The sequence below is a fragment of the Miniopterus natalensis genome, chromosome 19 (assembly GCF_054644295.1).
Source record: "Miniopterus natalensis isolate mMinNat1 chromosome 19, mMinNat1.hap1, whole genome shotgun sequence".
NCBI lineage: Eukaryota > Metazoa > Chordata > Mammalia > Chiroptera > Miniopteridae > Miniopterus > Miniopterus natalensis.
In genome coordinates, this window is record NC_142099.1 from 13,544,464 (window position 1) to 13,563,970 (window position 19,507).

General features: G+C 53.8%; 2 protein-coding genes across 2 annotated transcripts; one reads left to right on the forward strand and one right to left on the reverse strand.

Annotated features, from left to right (window-relative positions):
• Positions 1 to 5,911: 5,911 nt before the first annotated feature.
• Positions 5,912 to 9,106, reverse strand: KRTCAP2 (keratinocyte associated protein 2). Its single transcript, XM_016221629.2, has 5 exons — positions 9,025 to 9,106; positions 8,538 to 8,692; positions 8,351 to 8,414; positions 6,294 to 6,360; positions 5,912 to 6,057 (listed from the first exon to the last, which is right to left on the reverse strand). Exons 1-5 carry the CDS (start codon positions 9,026 to 9,028, stop codon positions 5,937 to 5,939), a joined length of 411 nt encoding a protein of 136 aa, XP_016077115.1. The 5' UTR covers positions 9,029 to 9,106; the 3' UTR covers positions 5,912 to 5,936.
• Positions 9,107 to 11,381: 2,275 nt separating this feature from the next.
• On the forward strand, positions 11,382 to 19,507 carry TRIM46 (tripartite motif containing 46). Its single transcript, XM_016221628.2, has 9 exons — positions 11,382 to 11,856; positions 12,090 to 12,433; positions 13,109 to 13,252; positions 13,366 to 13,461; positions 14,139 to 14,392; positions 14,661 to 14,782; positions 15,739 to 16,041; positions 16,854 to 17,151; positions 18,215 to 19,507. The coding sequence occupies exons 1-9, from the start codon at positions 11,601 to 11,603 to the stop codon at positions 18,606 to 18,608; spliced, it is 2,211 nt and encodes a 736-aa protein (XP_016077114.1). The 5' UTR covers positions 11,382 to 11,600; the 3' UTR covers positions 18,609 to 19,507.

A 19,507-nucleotide genomic window follows, 5' to 3' on the forward strand; every position in this document is an offset into this window, starting at 1 on the left:
GTCAATTTGTTTTACTTTCATTTTATTTTATTATTATCATTTTTAATATATCTTTATTGATTTTAGCGAGAGAGGAAGGGAGAAGGAGAGATAGAAACATCAATGATGAGAGAGTCGTCATTGATCAGCTGCCTCCTGCACGCCCCCTGCTGGGGATCGAGCCCGCAACCCGGGCATGCGCCCTGACCCGGAATCGAACCTCAATCTCCTGGATCCTAGGTCAATGCTCAACCTCTGAGGCACGCCCGGCTGGGCTTGTATTGTATTTTAAATGTAAACCCCACTCAAAAACACCCTCACAGAAACATCCAGAATAATATTTGACCTACTATCTGGGCACCATGGCCCAGCCAAGTTGAGACATAAAATTAACCATCTCATGGAATAAGAACAGCAATGAGGGTGAAGTGAGGATTGAAATTGAGACTATCTGTAAGGCACTAAGTACATTGACTGGCAAGTGGTAAATGTTCAATTAAAGGTGGTGGTGTTGTCATCACATAGGGAAAAATGGCATTTGTCACCCTAGTTTGTGTGGCTCAGTTGGCTGATCATGGTCCCATGCACTGAGAGGTCCCTGGTTCCATTCCCCCTCAGGGCACATGCCTGGGTTTTGGGTTCTCTATCCTTGATGTTTCTCTCTCTCTCCCTCTCCCTTTCTCTCTCTCTCTAAAATAAATTTAAAAAATTTTTTAAGGAAACTAATATTTGTCAAATACCTGGTGGGTCAAGCACTATGCTGGCTAGGCTCTTCCACATTGTTATTTAATTCAAATCTTCCTTACCACAATCTGACATAGGTATTATTATTCCCATTCTTTTAAAAAATATTTTGGCCCAGCCAGGCGTGGCTCAGCAGTTGAGCGTCGACCTAGCATCCAGGAGATCACGGTTCGATTCCTGGTCAGGGCACATGCGGGAGGCAGCTGATCAATGACTCTCATCATTGATGTTTCTCTCTCTCTTTCCCTCTCCCTTCCTCTCTCTGAAATCAATAAAAATATATTATATATATATTTTTTGGTATTGATTTTTTTTAGAGAGAAAAGAAGGGGGAGGGAGGGAGAAAGAGAAACATCAATGTTAGAGTGGTTGCCCCCTGCATGCCCCCTACCAGGGATCAAGCCTGCAACCAGGACATGTGCCTTGACCAGGAACCAAACCAGCGACCTTTTGGTGCACAGGACAACACTCAACCAACTGAGCCACATCGGCCAGGGCTATTACTCCCATTTTACAGTTGAGGAAATTAAAGTACCAAGGAGTCACTCAACTTGCCCAAGGACCCTCACCTGGTAAGGTTCAGAGCGCAATCTAGAACTCAGGTCTGTCTGATTTCAAGACCCAGGTTTTTCCCACTACCCCACATACTGCCTAGAACCCTCCATTTATCTGAATCAGAAGAAGGCCCTGGTCACAGAGGCTGGAAATGGGGGCTGGAGACTGAGAGCAGGAAGGGGAGGGGTCTCACTGCCAGATTACTCCTAGTACCTACCACACAGGTGCGCACACACACCTCAGTCCCAGAAATCCCCTCAAAGCAGCCCCAGGTCAGCCCTCGTAGCAACTCTTGGCCCAGAAGGGGGTGTGTGGAAGGTTTTTTCTGGGAGATCCTGGCCTGTGCTCACAGGATCTTCAGTACCTCTTGACAGTGCAGCCCTCAGCCTGGAACGGGTAGGGGAATCTTCCCCTGCTCTTCTAGCTTATTTGGAGTGAGGGTAGTTTTACAAAAAGGGCTCCTCACAGGCCTTGAGGTACATTTGGCTCAGGCCTTATTGTCACACAGAGCCTCAAACTTAGATTTCTGATGTTATCTCCAAGTACGGTTACAAAATATCACACTGCTACTCTCTCATAGAACAGAAAGGAGGGACTTACCATACAAGTGACTTAGCTTTTACTATGGAATTTTCAAATGTATACAAAAGCAGAAAGAATCATACAGTGAACCTGATATGCCCATTATCATAGGACTTTATAAAATAGGGCCTGTAGTTCCCTGTGAAGAAAAATTTCTAAAAATCCTGTAATGAGCAAGATCATTATATTGTACTATGATTTTGTATTAACAAGTGTTAATTTGTTGGATGTAAACATTTCAAACATGCCTCAGCTTTTCATTTTATTTTTTTAAATTTATCTTTATTGTTGAAAGTATTACAAATGTCTTTTTTCCTCCATTGATCTCCTCCACCCCACCCCTGCACCCCCACCCCAAACCTTCAAGCTTTTCTTCATTTTATTATTTTTAAATTTTTTTAATGTATCTTTTTATTTTATTTTAAATATATATCTTTATTGATTTCAGAGGGAGGAAGGGAGAGGGAGAGAGAGACATAGAAACATCAATGATGGGAGAGAGTCATTGATCAGCTGCCTCCTACAATCCCCCGACTGGGGATCGAGCCTGCAACCCGGGCATGTGCCCTGATCCGGAATTGAACCGCGATCTTCTGGATCATAGGTTGATGCTCAACTGCTGATCCATGCCCGCTGGGCAAGCTTTTCTTCATTTTAAAGCATATCTGGCCCTGTCCGGGTAGCTCTGTTGGTTAAAGGATCGTCCTAATACACCAACGTTGCAGGTTCAATCCCCAGTCAGGGCACATACAAGAAACAACCAATGAATGCATAAGTAAGTGGAACAACAAGTTGATGTTTTTCTCTCTCTCTCTAAATCAATAAATAAAAAATTTTTAAATAAAATAAAGTGTATCTGGAGCCTCAATAGTTGAAGGGAGCTGGACCTCTGGATCTTTTGGAGTGCCTCTCTCCAGGGAGCAGTTGCTAAGCACTGTGGGCCCAGGTAGAAGAGAGTTGGAAGGGTGTCAGCCTCTCCCTTTCCCCAGATCCCATGTTGCAGAGCCTGGGGTGGGAACAGCTGACTACACCGCAGAGGGAGAGCTCCACACTGTGCCAGAGGGCAGGCCTGCAGCAGGTGATGCGGGTGCCTAATTCCAGGGCCAACTAGGGGGCTCTCTCCCTGCCTCTGCAGAAACTCAGCGAACAGCATTGCAGTGCAACCTCTGTTTGGCCAGCCTGCTCTCAGCACTGTCTGTCAGCTGTCACCTATCCAGGTGGTATTTGGGATCTTGGCCCTGCCCCCTGAGGAACTGCCAGTTTGCTGGGAGGGAGGCAAAGAAATGTATCTGAAGTGGAGCAATTAAAGTGCCACCAACCTCGTGCACAAGGGTTCCAAGGGTTCAGGCCATTGTTTGCTTAAGAGGCTGCTCTGTGGGTGACCTAAGTCAAGGAGGAGTGTGCACCGGGCAGGCCAGCCCGGAGGTCCCTGAGGGCAGGGCCTCCAGTTTCCCATTCTTTTGTGGTTCCCACAGTGCCCAGGGCCTGCTGGGCTCACAATGAACTTGAATGCTCCCCTTTGTATCTGTCTCTGTATCTCTCAGCATCTCTGTCTCTAAGAGTCTCTGGCTCGCTCCTGTTTCACAATATCCTTCCCAATCCCCTGGGGAGCAGAGCTGGGGGTTGGGGGGAACAGGCAGTGGGAACCAGACTACGAGACTACGTCCTGTTCTCACCAAGGACAATAAGGGCCGGAAAGGGCTGGCCTGACTCAGACTCTCCCTCCCTGCCTGAGCACCCCCACTCTGCCCTGACCCTCTAGCGCACCCTATGTGCCAGGTGCCCCCTCATGCCAGCGGGGAGTCCAGCCTCTGCAGGGTTGGGGAGCCTTCTTGCTCTGTCTCACATTCACACTGCCTTGGTGGTGGAATCACCTCCTGTCCCAAGGAGCACCCTATTGCGCCAGAGTCCCCATTCACATCCCCTCCCCTGTATTATTTACTCCTGTTTCCGGGAGCAGGCACGGGTGTCGGGACCACATGTGAGGGAGCAGGAGGCAGAGGAAACATCTGGCTTCCCTTTGCCCTCCAGGGGTGTGAGAGCCCCTCTCTCTCCCAGGCCTCCAGCCACAGGGTGAAGCAGAGCCCCAGGAGTCCAGGGGCCAAGAGGTTAGCACCTTTGCCCTTCTCACCTTCAGGTCTCCAGAAGCCACGATGGCCTCTCACCCCCTTACTTAATGATGGTGATAGGTGGCTGGGATACCCTTGTCAGGGTTAATTGGTAGGTCAGGTGCAGGCAGCTTGCAACTAGGAAACCCAGAGACAGGCTGAGTGGAGGGCGGAGGTTGGCGCCAACCTGCCTTGTAAATGCATTCCCTGAGGAAGGGGTCATTATTTCTGGGCCACCTGCTGTCCCTGGTGCCTACGCAGTGGGTGCCCTGGCACCTGCTCTCCAGCTCCTCCCTCCCCTTCCCTCGCCTGGCCCCACCCAAGCTCTCATCTTGGGAGGCAAGGTGCCCTCGGGTGGCCAGATACCCCCAGCTGTGTCTATGCTCACCTGGCCTGGGACTTGGCCCTCTGCCCACTGCTCCCACCCAGGTTAGGACAAAGACAAGGTTTGACGGAGTGAGGCCCAGATGCAACCCAGCCACCTCGTAGGTCCAGGGCCCATTTTGGACAACCTCTCCTCCTTCCCAGAGGGTCCCGCATACTGCAACCCCCCAACCATAACTAGGTAAGTTGGAGCCTAGAGCCGCCATTTCCTCAGGGAGGCTCTGGCCTCCACTGAGCTCTTTGCCTCCCCTCCCAGCCTAAAGGAGCAAGGAGACTGATCCAAGCTTCAGCCCTCCCAAGTGAGCTAGTCTTTTGGGTCCTCCAAGGTTGGCTTCCACTGGACACCCAGCAGCAATCCACCCCAACCCTCCCCGTGAGGCTTGCAAGGGGGATTGTTGCTAGTCTCCCGGCGCTGAGCTCATGGCGCCCTCTGCAGGTATCCTGAGTAAACTGCACAGCATTCCCTCAGCCTAGGGACTGGAGAAAGGGTTTGGGATTCCAGCCAATGGGGGTGTGTCCCAGTGGGCCTCTAATTAGAGGATGGGAGTGAGGGCTCTAATCCTGGAACTGAACTCCTCTGACTTACGTCATCTTCACTGGGGCTTCTTCCCTCACTTAGGCACATCCATGTAACAGGGTTTTCTGTTCTAGAAGGGCAGGTTCTTTCAACCAGCCCACTAGTTTTTACTGCCCATTATCAGGCGCTACAGAGAACACAAAACTGACCAAGGCACTGTGCACACCCTAAAGCCCACACCACCCAGCAGGAGGCAGGGTGCCTACGTGCCCCAAAGGGCAGGTACTCTGGACAGGGATGTTCCTCATGACAGAGCCGAACAAAGTAGAACCTGAGAAGCCACGTCTTTCATTTCTATCAAGGCTGGCTCCAAGGTGGATGGCCTTGTTCCTGTCATTTTATATACTTTGCTAAAACTTAGGATGTTTCTAATCTCTTGGCTACTAGACAGAGATGAAAAATGAAGGCACCAGAAAGGGAATGGGGCAGTGATCAACCTTGGGAGTCTTTCTAAACACAGGTATATTTCCATGCTGGGGTAGAAGACATGGGTCTAGGTGGACCACACCAGTAGGTATCCCACCCACAGACTTGGAGCAGAAGGGGCAAGAGCTTGTTTGCTGAAGTGGGACACTAAGAGTAACAAAGGTATAAATGAAACCCCCCGGGGAGGTGTAGGGGAGGTGTAGGTGTAGCCTTCCCTTCCCTTATTCTTCTGTTCCAAGATCTAGTCCAGTTCTGACAGGCCTTCCCACACTGCAGCCTTTATCCCTTTTCCCAAAGGTCAAGACTACAGATCACTGGTGCATTTTTCTTCCATGATGAGACACAAACATATGTCACTCCAGTGCCGGGCAAAGTACCTGGCCACTGATGGCACTCTATAAATATTTGGCAAAAATGAACCTCAGTGGAAGGAAAGCCGCACCATCCCTAAGGTCTGAAAGAAGAAGGTACCCATGTGTCCTAACACTCTGTACAACCATAACACCCATGCACGCACTGGCAAAAGAGGGCCGCAGCTTATCACAGCTCACAGAGCTACAAAGAATCAACTTTATTCAGGGTCAGTTTCTCTTTTTGCTCTTGCCAGTGACCTTGGCTGGTGTGAGGACTGGAGTTGTTGCCTGATACAGAGTGGAGGAGATCTTGTTGATGTAGTACAGACCAACCATGGAGAAGATGAAGCTACAGGGAGAAGACAAAAAGGTCATGGAATTGGTGGGCATGCTGCAAGCCTGGTGCCTCTCAGGACGGATACCAGCATCAGGGAAAGAATCCAGGCTCAGGTTTAGGAAAATGGGAAAGGGGGAGAAAGGGAGAAGAGGGAGGGAAGGGGGTATGGGGAAGGATGGAACCATCAAAGGAGGATCCAGGGCCAAAGGACAGGATACTGACCCCTTACCCAGCTGTCAGGCACTTACCAGGTGGTGACACAGACTCGATGGATGAGGCCAGATGCAAAAAGAGCCAACAGGAGGCAGAAAAGAACTGGGGAGGCAAGAGGGGACAAGGAGGGTAGAGGTCAGAATGGAAATACCAGGCATTCAGATGTGAAGTCTAGGAGAAATCTGGGGCCTTCCAAGAAACTTCTTGAAGGGATGTGGCATGACGACAAGGTGGGAGGGCAGAAAGCAAAGGCAAACCCCACCTGTCCCTTGGGAAGAGCAAGACAAGCAAAGAGGGTCAGGAACCCTGCCCCACAACAAAGGTTTCTTTCACAAGTAAATGACGACAATTCACATGCAAACAAAATCTAACAAAGAGAAATCCTGGGGCTGCTGGATAGAAGGAGCTCCAGAAGCTTGCAACAGGGCTAGGTGTAAAGAGCAAGGCCTAGAGCAGGGCTTTACATGAGATGGCATCTGCTGTCAATTTTTAAAAAACATTTATAGGATATATTGTTGTTCTGACCAAAGTACAGTAGTGTTTAAATCTTAAATAAATCTGCCTTCCACCCTGGTGCGGTAGCTCAGTTGGTTAGAGAGTCATCCAGATACCCCAAGGGTTTGAGTCTGGTCAGGGCACACACTAGAATCAATTAACGAATGTATAAATAAGTGGAACAAATCGATGTTTCTATCTCTCCCTCTCCTTTCTCCTCTCTCTAAAATCAATAAATTTAAAAATTTTTTAAATAAAGTAATAAAATAAATCTGCCTTCCCATCCATGGTCTTGTTCCAACTTTGAAGGTTGTCTTGATTTCTTGGAAACCCATCAATCAAGAATTTATTCTTCTGAGCATTGGCAGGCATTGTCTAATCCATTTCCCTCTTTAAAAAATTGATGGTTGAGCCCAGCTGGGCATGGCTCAGTGGTTGAGCATCAACCTAGGATCCAGGAGATCACTGTTCGGTTCTCAGTCAGCGCACATGTCCTGGTTGCGGGCTCGATCCCCAATTGGGGGTATGCAGGAGGCAGCCGATCAATGACGACTCTCTCATCACTGATGTTTCTCTCTCCCTCTCCCTTCCTCTCTCTGAAATCAATAAAGATATTTTTAAAAAAATAAAAATTGATGGTTATCTCAACTAGCACAATCTTTTCATCTTTAATGACTTTTCAATGAGTTCACCAAACTATGAATCTGAATTTTTCTTTTAATTAAGAAGTTCTCCTACAGAAAGGTATATGTAGCCATATTTCTCCACGATATGGGCACACTGGGTCTCTTTGCCAGCACGGGGACCACTGAGGACGAATAAGACCAGCGGCTTCATGAAGCAGTGAGGGCAGAGAAAAAGCAACCAGCAGGTCGGCAAGCTAAGGTGCTGCAGCCTGACAGCAGCCTGGCAGTGAAAGTGTGAGAAGGACCCCCCCCCCAATGCCCAGGGCATCTCCACTGCACAGGAAGGGGAGGGGCCTCGGTTGTCAATTTTTGAGCATATGGCATTCTTGGTGTGATCTGGCCTTGATGCCTAATTTGCTTTATGAACTTAATTCTCCATAAATAACTAAATCATCAAATCTCAATTTCATGAGCAATAACAAGGATCATTTCAAACAAGAAACAGTCTAAGTTATTCTAATTTGGTCAGGATTCCTGCTGACAGAAACTTGGTGTATCTAATACTTAAGCTCTTCACAATCATCTCAAATAGAATTCACTAATATTGGGTCAATTTCACATCAGAACCCCTCAAGGAACTTGGTCCTTCCTTCTGCTGCTTCTGGTGGGAACAAGGCACACCTCCTCGTGGATGTATACAAAACAGGTCCAAACTCGCCTGTTCCCCTCAAACATTCCCTGGGAACTAGCCATAAGACAACTGAGTTTCTTGCTTTCAAAGGCCTTCTCTTCCAGCTCCAGTTCCAGGAGTGAGCTGAAGTGCTGGATCCAAAAGTGTGATCTGTCTCCAGACAGTCTTATTAACCTATTTCCTTCTCCTAAACAACCTTTGCCTTCTAAGCGCCTGGAAATTCAGGTTGGGGGAGGTTTGAGGAGAGGGTTCAAATTCTCAAGCCCCACTTTTCACTTACTCTCGGGAAAGATCTTTGCTTGGAATCCTTTGCCAAAGACAAGATTCTCCAGATTATTGAAGGCCTGGGTTGAGGGAATTAAGGAGTAGGGCAGAGCTGTGTGGGTAATGGGATGGGCACAAGCCTGCGTAGCCCTCCACCCTTCCTACCCTCAAACACCTCGCCCCCCTCCACCGCAGAAGGATACAGTGAGAGAGAAGACGAAAAGGCCGGAGCCAAGCAGGCCCCCCTGGATGGTGAGCCACTCGGTGGAGGCCAGCTGGCGGCTGTACATCTGCATCCCAGCGAAGAGCAGCAGGGACAGGAGGGAGGACAGCGCCAGCGAAGTGCCCGTACCCACCACTGGAGGGGATGAGAGAAGAGACGGGCAGTCAGGCGGGCCCGGCCTCCCTCCAGGAGCCGCAGGCAGATTCGGCAGGTCCGCGAGTTCGAGGGCCCGACCACTTCCAAGCGCTCCCGGGCCTGCAGCCATATTCCCCAGCTCCCCGCACTACACCACGACGACCCCCGAATACCTCGGCCCGGGACGCCCGGCACCCCCCCGCCCCGTGCAAACCGGCCCGCCCCCTGGAACCCAGGACACGTCAGCTCTGCGGGGAGAGGACCGGGAAAGCTGGTCCGCGCCAACTCCGACCCCCACTAGTTCGGCCGGGGTATCCCGCCGGTGCCGTTACCCATCACGCCCTGCCGCTGGGTCCAAGGGACTCCTCGGGCCAAGAAAGTGGAGACGGACCGGTGCCGTTGCCTGTGCGCGTGCGTGAGCACCGGCGCGGACTCGCTTCCCCCAAGTCTGCCTCTTTCTCCCTCTCGGCGCCTTATGTGGCGCCCTCTTCCGGCAGGGAGGAAATATTGCGTCAAAGAGCATCTTCGGCCACCGCCCTAGTCCTCCGCGCTCACCCGCACCCGGAGCAACTGCTGCCTTTCAACGCAAGCTGCGCTTAACTCTTCAAGTCACTGGGACTACGGCCCATAACCTCTAGCTTCTTTGTCATTATGTCACCTCTAATGCCTGTTCCTCAAACCTGCCCCCTCCATGATCAGTGCCTCGACATTCCCTGTAGATTCTTCTTTAAAAATTTATTGGGGTGACACCGGTTAAATATGATCATATAGGTTTCAAGTGTACACTTTTTCATTGTTTTTTTAAAAAATGTTTTTATTGATTTTTTTAGAGAGAGGAAGAGAGGAGAGAGAGAGGGAAACATCAGTTGATTGTCTGCCCCACGCACCCCACCGGGCATGGAACTCACAACCTGGGCGTGTGCCCTGACTAGGAATCCAACCGGCGACCCTCCGGCGCATGGGAGGACGCTCAACCAACTGAGTCACACTGGCCAGGGCTCAAGTGTACGTTTCTATGATACAAAATCCGTACATTGCACTGCGTGCCCACCACCCAAAGTCAAACCATCTTCCATCACCTCCCGTAGACTCTTGGCCAAACCAAAATCTAGTCCTGCCATCCTGGAGCCCATCTTTCTCTAAAACTATCCTTCCGCTTTATGTGAGTATGACTAGGAGCCAATGAAGAATGCGAACATAAGAAACGGTTCCCCCTTCAAACACCATCCCATGTTACCCCACCGCCGCCGCCTCCTGAGAACCACGTGGGGAAAACTATTTCCCACCTCCCATCCCGGCTGGCGCTGTTCGAGGCTGTCCCTGGAGCATGCGCAGTGATATTTTACCCCCACCCCTCCCCACACCCCCACCGGGCTCCTGCTCTAAGCCCCGGGTTCTCAGGCGCTGCCGGGATCGGGCACCCGGGGGCGGCCGGGCGGGGTAGGGCCATGGCTGAGGGCGAGGACCTGCAGACCTTCACCTCTATCATGGATGCACTGGTCCGCATCAGTGTGAGTTAAGGCGGGGTCGAGGGGGAGGGGAGGGGGAGGACAGGGTCCGGGCCGGCCGGGACCTCGAACAGGTGGGGATCCGGCAAGATGCTGGGATGCAGACGGGGGGCTGGTGATGGCAGAAAGGACTGGGAGGGTCGGGATGCAGGCATGAGATGGTAATCCGGGGACAGCCCGGAGGTGGGTGCCGCGAAGGTGTCCATCTGCTGGGGTGTGAGGAACAGGGAGCTGCCCGGACGCAGCGGGCGCGCTGGGGCAGCCGCCAACTGTACCCCGGGGCTGGGGCTGCAGGGCAATGGGGCTTTACTGTTGCGGAGGGGGTGGGGGTGAGCTTGGAAATTGTCCAAGAAAATTTCCTGAGGACAGGTGGGGGCGATGAAAGAGCCGCCCCAGGGTGTAGTTCCCAATCTGGACAGTTCCAGGAGACCCCACCCCACGGCACCCCCACTCCCCGCTGCCTCCCAGCCTCCTGCGGTTGTCATGGCAACCCATGCCCGGCTCTCCCAGGGGCGGTGCCAACCTTGCTCCCCCCACCACCACTTCCTCCCCCCTCCCTACTTGTCCCTCCCTCCTTTGTGTCAGCTGCGCCCCTGACAGGGATGGCTGCAAAGAGGGGGACCAAGGTGAGGTGAGGGGGTGGGGCATAGCTTGAGGACCCCCGCCACTAAGAAAGGGAGGGGTACTTCCGGTGGGGAGGGGGCGAGCGGGAGAGGCCCGGGTTCCCCCCTCGCTTGGGGAAGGGTTTGCGGCTAGCCCGGCTGCTCCGGGGGAAGGAGCGGGGGTCCGGATGGTGGGGGGCGGAGGAGAATGGGTCGGTTTCGGGGACTGGAGGAGACGGCTGGGGAAGTGAAGGATGGTGGATGGAGGCTGGGAGGCCGCAGGCCCGAGCCGCAGCGGGAAGACGGGCGTAGTGAGCCGGAGGATGGAGAGAGCTGCGCCTGCCTATAGGGAGCAGTCACGCGTGGGAGGGGGCGCGGGGTGTGCCGGAGAAGGGGGCGGGGGTCCGCACCTACGTGTCCAATGGGCGGTGTCCTTGAGAGAAGCGCCGCGGGCAGGAGCAGAGATGGGGGAGGGGGCAAAGGCCAGGTGCGAGGGGCCGCAGATCCGACTGAGCCGGGGAACGAAGGGGGTGGAGCTTGAGACTGGGGGCGGCACGATCTCCAACCATCCCTCCTCCTGCGTAGGCCTTTAGCTCTGCCTGAGAGACATAGAGGCAGGAGACAGAGCTGGGAAGGTCTGTGAGCCAGGCCTAGGCTCATACTGGGGAAAAGCCATAGGCAGTTTGTCTTGCACCTTCCTGAGACCCCTTGGGTCCCTAAGGGCAACTGAGGGGCCTGTCAAAATATGCCCAAGTGTCCAAGCTCTGACCTAACCTCCTGGTCCCTCCACAGACGAGCATGAAGAACATGGAGAAGGAACTGCTGTGTCCAGTGTGCCAAGAGATGTACAAGCAGCCACTGGTGCTGCCCTGTACCCACAATGTGTGCCAAGCCTGTGCCCGTGAGGTGCTGGGCCAGCAGGGCTATGTAGGCCATGGTGGGGACCCCAGCTCTGAGCCCACCTCTCCTGCCTCCACCCCTTCCACCCGCAGTCCCCGCCTGTCCCGAAGAACTCTCCCCAAGCCAGAACGCCTGGACCGGCTGCTTAAGTCAGGTGGGGCTGGGGGCTTGCGGGGTGGGGTTGAGGATGCTGGGATGCCCATCAGGAAGATAGAAGGGGTCATCCCTGATCAGGGGCATCTGTCAAGCTTTCAGGGGTGGAGATTTTGCTCAGTTAGGCTCAGCTGAGATCTAGCATAATAAAATTTAAGTTTTTAATTGAACAGACTTCCCCCACCCCCAACCAGCTGTAATTTTCACCTCCCTGCCTCCCCGGCCCATCCACAGGCTTTGGGACATACCCCGGGCGGAAGCGAGGTGCTTTGCACCCCCAGGTGTTCATGTTCCCGTGCCCAGCCTGCCAGGGTGATGTGGAGCTGGGGGAGCGGGGCCTGGCAGGCCTGTTCCGGAACCTGACCCTGGAGCGTGTGGTGGAGCGGTACCGCCAGAGTGTGAGTGTGGGTGGCTCCATCCTGTGCCAACTGTGCAAGCCCCCACCGCTAGAGGCCACCAAGGGCTGCACCGAGTGCCGTGCCACCTTTTGCAACGAGTGCTTCAAGCTCTTCCACCCCTGGGGTACCCAGAAGGCCCAGCATGAGCCCACTCTGCCCACCCTCTCCTTCCGCCCCAAGGTGAGCTAGCCCTTGCAGGCCCCGGGAAGGGAGGAGCATGGTAGAACTGGATGGGTGGGGATGCCTGGCATTGTGAGCCTCCAAAAGGAGGTGGGTAGGGGTTTGCCATTGCCAAGCTCCTTTTTCTGTAACAACAAGAAAAAAGGCACTGGACAAATCTCTGAACATCTTTGAGCCTTCATCCTGTCTGCTGAATGAGGCTGATATCTGTCCTGCAATATCCACATCCTCAGGGCTGTTCAGAGGGTCACATGAGATAATATTTGTGAAATTTATCTGTACATTAAAGGCCTGTATGCACTTATTCATTGAACAAATATGTATCAAGCATCTATGTGCCTAGCGCTATTCTAGGCATTGGGATATGACAGAGAACAAGATGGACAAGGTTAATTATTAACCACAAGGATAAGATTGTCATCTTTATTGTTATCACCACACCTCTGCTGAGGTAGATAGATGAAGGGAGGAGCAATGCTGGTGCCTGGAGGGTGCAGGAAAGGCTCTCTTTGATGCTAGTTTGTACCACCAGGCGGCACTGTGGAGCACCCTCAGCCGAGCTCCTCTTCACCCCCATCTGGCCGGTGGAGGGACGGCACCAAACTGCTCCTGTGGTAGGTCAGCACCCTTACACAGACCACTGGCTGACTATGCCATTGCTCTTTCTGCCCCTAGGGTCTAATGTGCCCAGACCACAAGGAAGAGGTGACCCACTACTGCAAGACATGCCAACGTCTGGTATGCCAACTCTGCCGAGTGAGGCGCACCCACAGCGGGCACAAGATCACACCGGTGCTCAGTGCCTACCAGGCCCTTAAGGTGAAGACCCCCACCAACTCAACCCCAGTGCTAACCTACTCACATCCTCTCACACCTCCTCTGCTGGCTTCTGCTGAGCCAGGTATGATGCCCACCTCTTTCTTCCCTCTTAGGACAAACTGACAAAGAGCCTGACATACATCCTAGGAAACCAGGACACAGTACAGACCCAGATCTGTGAGCTGGAGGAGACCGTGAGGCACACTGAGGTGAGGGAGGGCATAGAGGTGGCCCTTGGCCCTACCTGGGCATGGAAGCAGCAAGAGGGTATGGACAGGCACGGCCCAATCACCTGGTTGCAAACTCATGAAGTGTGGGGTCCATGGATGTGTCGAGGTTCTGGTTAAAGCAAGTTGGCAGGAACATCAGTGCCCCAGGCCAGGATGTATCTGGAACTACAGTGGGGACAGGGTGGCTATCTCCCAGGACTGGGAGAGTTTGAAAAGCCCCAGGGATGTAGCTCAGATGCCCTCAGGCTCAGAATCCTGCTGAGGATGGCATATATCCCTGGATCTAGGGTAAGGCCATGGCTCTGATACCTTCTTCCAGATTGCATGAATCAGCTGACATGGGCATGGGCAATAAGGATAGCACAGATCCCGGTGATGTTGGTGCAGCCCAGATAGGCATTAGTGCACTCGTGATCCCTTTTATTTGGGGGAGTCCTTAGAAACTATGGTGTGGGTGCCAGGAAGTTTAGCACAAATGGTCAGGAATTGAGCCCATCTGGGTATATAGGTGCCTTTGGAACCATAAGCCTGGCCCTGTTAAAATGGGTGGGTACGATTTCCCCAGATCCTTTATGATCCTACCCATGGTGTGGTGCCCCAAGAGGCTGGCACAGGCACTGCCTTCAAGAAGATAGTAAGTGTTGCTCTCTGGGCAGGTGAGTGGTCAGCAGGCCAAGGAAGAGGTGTCCCAGCTGGTGCGGGGGCTAGGGGCTGTGCTGGAGGAGAAGAGGGCATCGCTGCTTCAGGCCATAGAGGAATGCCAGCAGGAGCGCCTGGCCCGTCTCAGCGCCCAGCTCCAAGAGCACCGGAGCCTGCTGGATGGCTCAGGTCTGGTGGGCTACGCCCAGGAGGTCCTTAAGGAAACAGACCAGCCTTGCTTTGTGCAAGCAGCCAAGCAGTTACATAACAGGTACTTCAGGGCACAGCTCAGGGACATGGGCTCACGGGGGGGCAGGGGCATCACGGGTGTAGTCGATGTCCAAGACAATGTCAGTACCATCCGATGGAGAGCTGGGCCCTGAGGATTCTCACCAGGCAGAACCAATATCCAGCTTGCCTGAAGGGACAGGGAAGACACCCAAAGCAGATGCCAGGGCTCTAGGGGCAGGCAGGCAGAATCAAGGAGAAGGGTGGCTGCCCAGATGGCAGTGCCTGACCCTTGGGTGCCTCCATCCCAGGATTGCTCGAGCTACAGAGGCCCTCCAGACGTTTCGGCCAGCTGCCAGCTCCTCCTTCCGCCATTGCCAGCTGGACGTGGGGCGTGAGATGAAGCTGCTGACAGAGCTTAACTTCCTTCGAGGTAAGGAGATGGCCAGGCCCCATGTCCAATTAGAGCCTTCCTCCCTTCTTCCCCAGCAGCGGGCCCGGGGGGCAGTGCCCACCGGGGACCTCCCAGCCTACTGCCCAGCCTGGCCAGCCGCCCCTCCCACCTAGCCCACCGGCCGCACGGGCCCACCGCGCTCAGCGCTGCTTCTCCCTCTCTTTGTTTGTAGGCTGTGGCCACCGCGGACTCTGCTCCGGAGCACCCCAGGCAAGTCAGCGGCCCGGGCCCCCTGCTCCACCCCGCAGCCCCCATGCAGCTCAGCCACCACTCTTTGCTTTCTTCTCTGCCTTAACCAGACTCTCAGTCTCCCCCCAGACCAGTACCCTGTCTCTCTTCTGCTTTCCTTAGGTGTTTGCCTAATCCTGGCCCTTCTGACCTTTCGGCCTTGTGACCCTTTTCCTCTGGACTTTTCTTCTCTTTTCCTTGGCCTTTGTCCCTTGCCATCAAGCTTTTGCTTGCCCTCTGTTGTCCCCACCTTCTGTCTTGATGACTCATATCTATCTCCCTCCCACTCTGTCCCCTCCTTCCTCTTCAGTGCCCTCTTGCCTGGGTTCCAGTGGCCTTTCCCTGGGGCTCCTCTTTATTCATAAAATAAAAGGGTCATAGAAAGAAGGGTCTCCATCTGGTCTGATGCCCTCATTTGGCAGAGGAGGAAACTGAGGCCCAGAAAAGGGGAAGTAATTGACCTAAGGCCAGTGTGGCAGACAAGACTAACACCCAGGCCTCCTGCCTGCCCAGGGAGCACCTGCCTCTCTCCTTCTCCCTTGGGCTCTGCCTGCCCATCCCCTGCCCAATGCCCAGACGGGTCATTTCCCCAGGTCCCTCTCACCCACACTCACCCCCCCGGCTCCCGCTGCTTTCCCTTTTCCTGCCTACCCTCCATGCCCGGCCAGTGGCCAGGCCCTGACTGACCCTACTGTCTCTTCCAACAGTGCCTGAGGCTCCAGTCATTGACACCCAGCGCACCTTTGCCTATGACCAGATCTTCCTGTGCTGGCGGCTGCCCCCCCACTCACCACCTGCCTGGCACTACACCATTGAGTTCCGGCGCACAGACGTGCCTGCCCAGCCAGGCCCCACCCACTGGCAGCGGCGGGAGGAGGTGAGGGGCACCAGCGCCCTGCTGGAGAACCCTGACACAGGCTCTGTGTACGTGCTGCGTGTCCGAGGCTGCAACAAGGCTGGCTATGGCGAGTACAGTGAAGATGTGCACCTGCACACACCCCCAGCGCCCGGTGAGTGGGCAGATGGATGGGCACAGTGTGGCACAGGAAGGGCACAGGGTATGCTGGGACCCAGGCACTAACAGCTGGGGCTGGGTGAGCACTGGAGAGACAGTATGATACATTGAGTCACGCTCACTAACTCTGAAACTAGACTTCCTGGGTTCAAATCCCAGCTCTGCCTCTTGCCAACTGTATAGCTTTGGGCAAGTTATTCCCCCTCTCTGAACTTCAAGTTCAAGATATTTACAATACTTAGCTCATAGGGTTGTTGTGAGAATTAAATTGATACATGTAAAATCTTTGCAGAGTTTTCACCTCGTGTAAGGGTTCAATAAATGGTAGTAAAATGACTCTCCAGAAGAGTGTGGACCCTGGCACATAGGCATCATAAAGGAGCATCACCACCCACATAGGGGCAGAAAGGTAGGGGTTGGATGTAAGGACCAGATATGAGCACCAGAGTGCAGGCTGGAAGGTGCAGGCAGGTGGTGGTGGGAATTCCACATGGAATGGAACAGCCATGGGAAAGGGGTCAGAGGAAGCATCCGTGAGTCAACTGGGTCTGGAAGACCAGTTTCTGTGTCCACTGGTCATCACTAAAACTCTTCTTGGGGTCCATGCCCATTTGGAATATCCCCTTCTTTTTTTCTATGCCCCTCACTCCAGTTCCCCAGCCTGTTCCCAAAGCTTCCTGCCCACCCTTTGGCAACTTGTTTCATGTTCTGAAATCTCCCAGTGTCTTGTGCTAACACCTCACAGTCCCCAGTGCCAGTGTTTGTCCCTGAAGTCCTTCCTTTTGTCTCAACCTTCCCCCACTCCAGTCCTTCACTTCTTCCTCGATGGCCGCTGGGGCACAAGCCGAGAGAGGCTGGCCATCAGCAAGGACCAGCGAGCGGTGCGGAGTGTTCCAGGGCTGCCCCTGCTGTTGGCTGCTGAGCGGCTGCTCACCGGCTGCCATCTGAGTGTGGACGTGGTCCTGGGCGATGTGGCCGTGACCCAGGGCCGCAGCTACTGGGCCTGCGCTGTAGACCCAGCCTCCTACTTGGTCAAGGTGGGCGTTGGGCTGGAGAGCAAACTTCAGGAAAGCTTCCAGGGTGCCTCTGATGTGATCAGCCCCAGGTTAGGCCACTCTGGCAGGGATAGGGTGCGGGGGCCTTGGGTAGGGGAGCTGGGGACAGGGTAGGGGTGGCAGGGGGAGCACAGACTTGCTGGGGTGGAGCTTGGAGGAGACTAGGAGGAAGCAGTAAGATAATAGAAGCCAGGATGGGGGGGGGGGCTGTGGCCAGGGGAAATGTGGGAGGGATCAGTGGAGAATTTTGAGGACTGATTTTTGGAGTGCGTGGCTGGGGAAGGAGATGATAAGGGAGGGAACCATCTCCACTTCCTTCCATCTGTCACTCAGGACTAATATACCATCTCTCTGAGCCTCCATGTCTTTCTCCCTAATACCCCATTTCCAACATCCTTTCCCCACAAAACCTTTTCTCTTCCACACCTTTTGCAACCATATCTTTTCTTAACACCCTGAAATTCTTTCTTTAACTTTCCATCTCCAAACCCTTATATGCTTAACATTCTACGTAACACCCTCCCACACATGCTTTTCTCCCTAAACCCTTTCTCCCCAGCACTCTGTCCCCCAGGACCCCATTTCTTCAAAATCCTTTCTGTCCAGTTGCAGTTCCATCCCCAACCCCACATCTTTCTGACATTGCTCATCTGTGACACCAGTCTGCCCTCATCATCCTCCCCACACTTCACCTTCCCAACGTCCTTCCTCTGCCTGTCCTCTCACCCAGTACCTTAGTCACTAACTCCTCATTTTCCAGCATCCTATAACCCTCAGAGCCCTCTCCCAGCATGCTGTCCCCAAAACCATATTTCTCACGGCCTCCTTTCCTCGATAAGGCTGTGTTTCTTCAGTGTGCTTTACCAATACCTTGTCTTTCCTTTGCCCCATACCTCCCTTGCCAGTGTGTTTCCTTTCAATACCCTTTTTCTGCCAAACCAAAACCCCAACCCTACAATCTAAACCCTGTCTCTTCAAATGTTTTCTCAATATCCCAAATTCATCTTCTCAACCAATATTCCAGACATCCGACATCTCAGCCCTCTGGTACCCCATTCCCCACTCCCTTATTCCACGCCCCAACATCCTCTTACCCAATGCCCTCTCCTGCAGGTACGACCCAGACAGTGGACATGACAGTGGGGCCGAGGATGCCACAGTGGAAGCGTCGCCACCCTTTGCTTTCCTCACCATTGGCATGGGCAAGATCCTGCTGGGATCCGGGGCCAGCTCAAATGCAGGGCTGACTGGGAGGGATGGCCCGGCAGCCGGCTGCACAGTGCCCCTGCCACCCCGCCTGGGTATCTGCCTGGACTACGAGCAGGGTCGGGTTTCCTTCCTGGATGCTGTGTCCTTCCGTGGGCTCCTGGAGTGCCCCCTGGACTGCTCGGGGCCTGTGTGCCCTGCCTTTTGCTTCATTGGTGGGGGTGCTGTACAGCTACAGGAGCCTGTGGGCACTAAGCCTGAGAGGAAGGTCACCATTGGAGGCTTCGCCAAGCTGGACTGACATTCTGAGCCCTTCCTGGGCCCTGGCCCTCCAAACTTCCTGGAGCCGGGTGATTCCTCCGGCAGCTTTTCCCTCAAACTCTTCCTACCATGTAATCCTGTCCTTTACCCGTGTCTGTGTCTTTCCAGGAGCATCTCTTGACCAAGGGACACTCCTCTGCTCACCTCTCTGGATGTACCCCATTTTCTCCATTGCCTGTTAATCCAGACCCCCACCAAGTTTCTGCTCCATACTCTGCCCCTGGCATCTTAACCGAGTCATGGAGAGAGCCCCTTCCCCCATCCCTGCCCCTTTCTCCCCAGCACTCAGGCCAATTGACAGGGAAGGCTCCTGGAACACTGGGCATGATCCCCAGCTCTGCCCTCTGCCCTGCCAAGCTCCCTGCCCCACTGATGCTGAATTATAGCCTTAGAGTGGACAGGCTCTTTGGTCGGACACTGCCCAGGCACTCCTTGGTGAGGGGAAGAGGACCCTATCCTTTGTTTATGTGGGTCCCCATACCCTTCAGCCGCATGCCTCTTACACCCCTCTTCTCCCTCTTGCATGCTTTACTTGCCCCGCACCTATGCCAACGTGCCAAGTCTCCCTTTGGAGCCAGAGTGGAGGTTGGATGTCCCCATTAGGTTGGGCCAGGCAAGACCTCCGGTGCCCACTGCTGCCCCCTTGCGGTAGGGACTGCTAGGCCTGTGCCAAGCAACAGCTGTCATTTTCATGGTTTATAAACAATAAACTGTGATGCCAGGCACATCTCTGCCTTCCCTGAGCCTGACCATTCCTCTTAGTTTCTGTGCTGGGTGTGGCCATTGCTCAGGGCAGGGCTGCCTGATGGATATGGCGCCTGACGGAAGAAGGTTCCCAAGCCAGGCACCAGAGCCCTCCTGTCCACAGACGCCCAACGG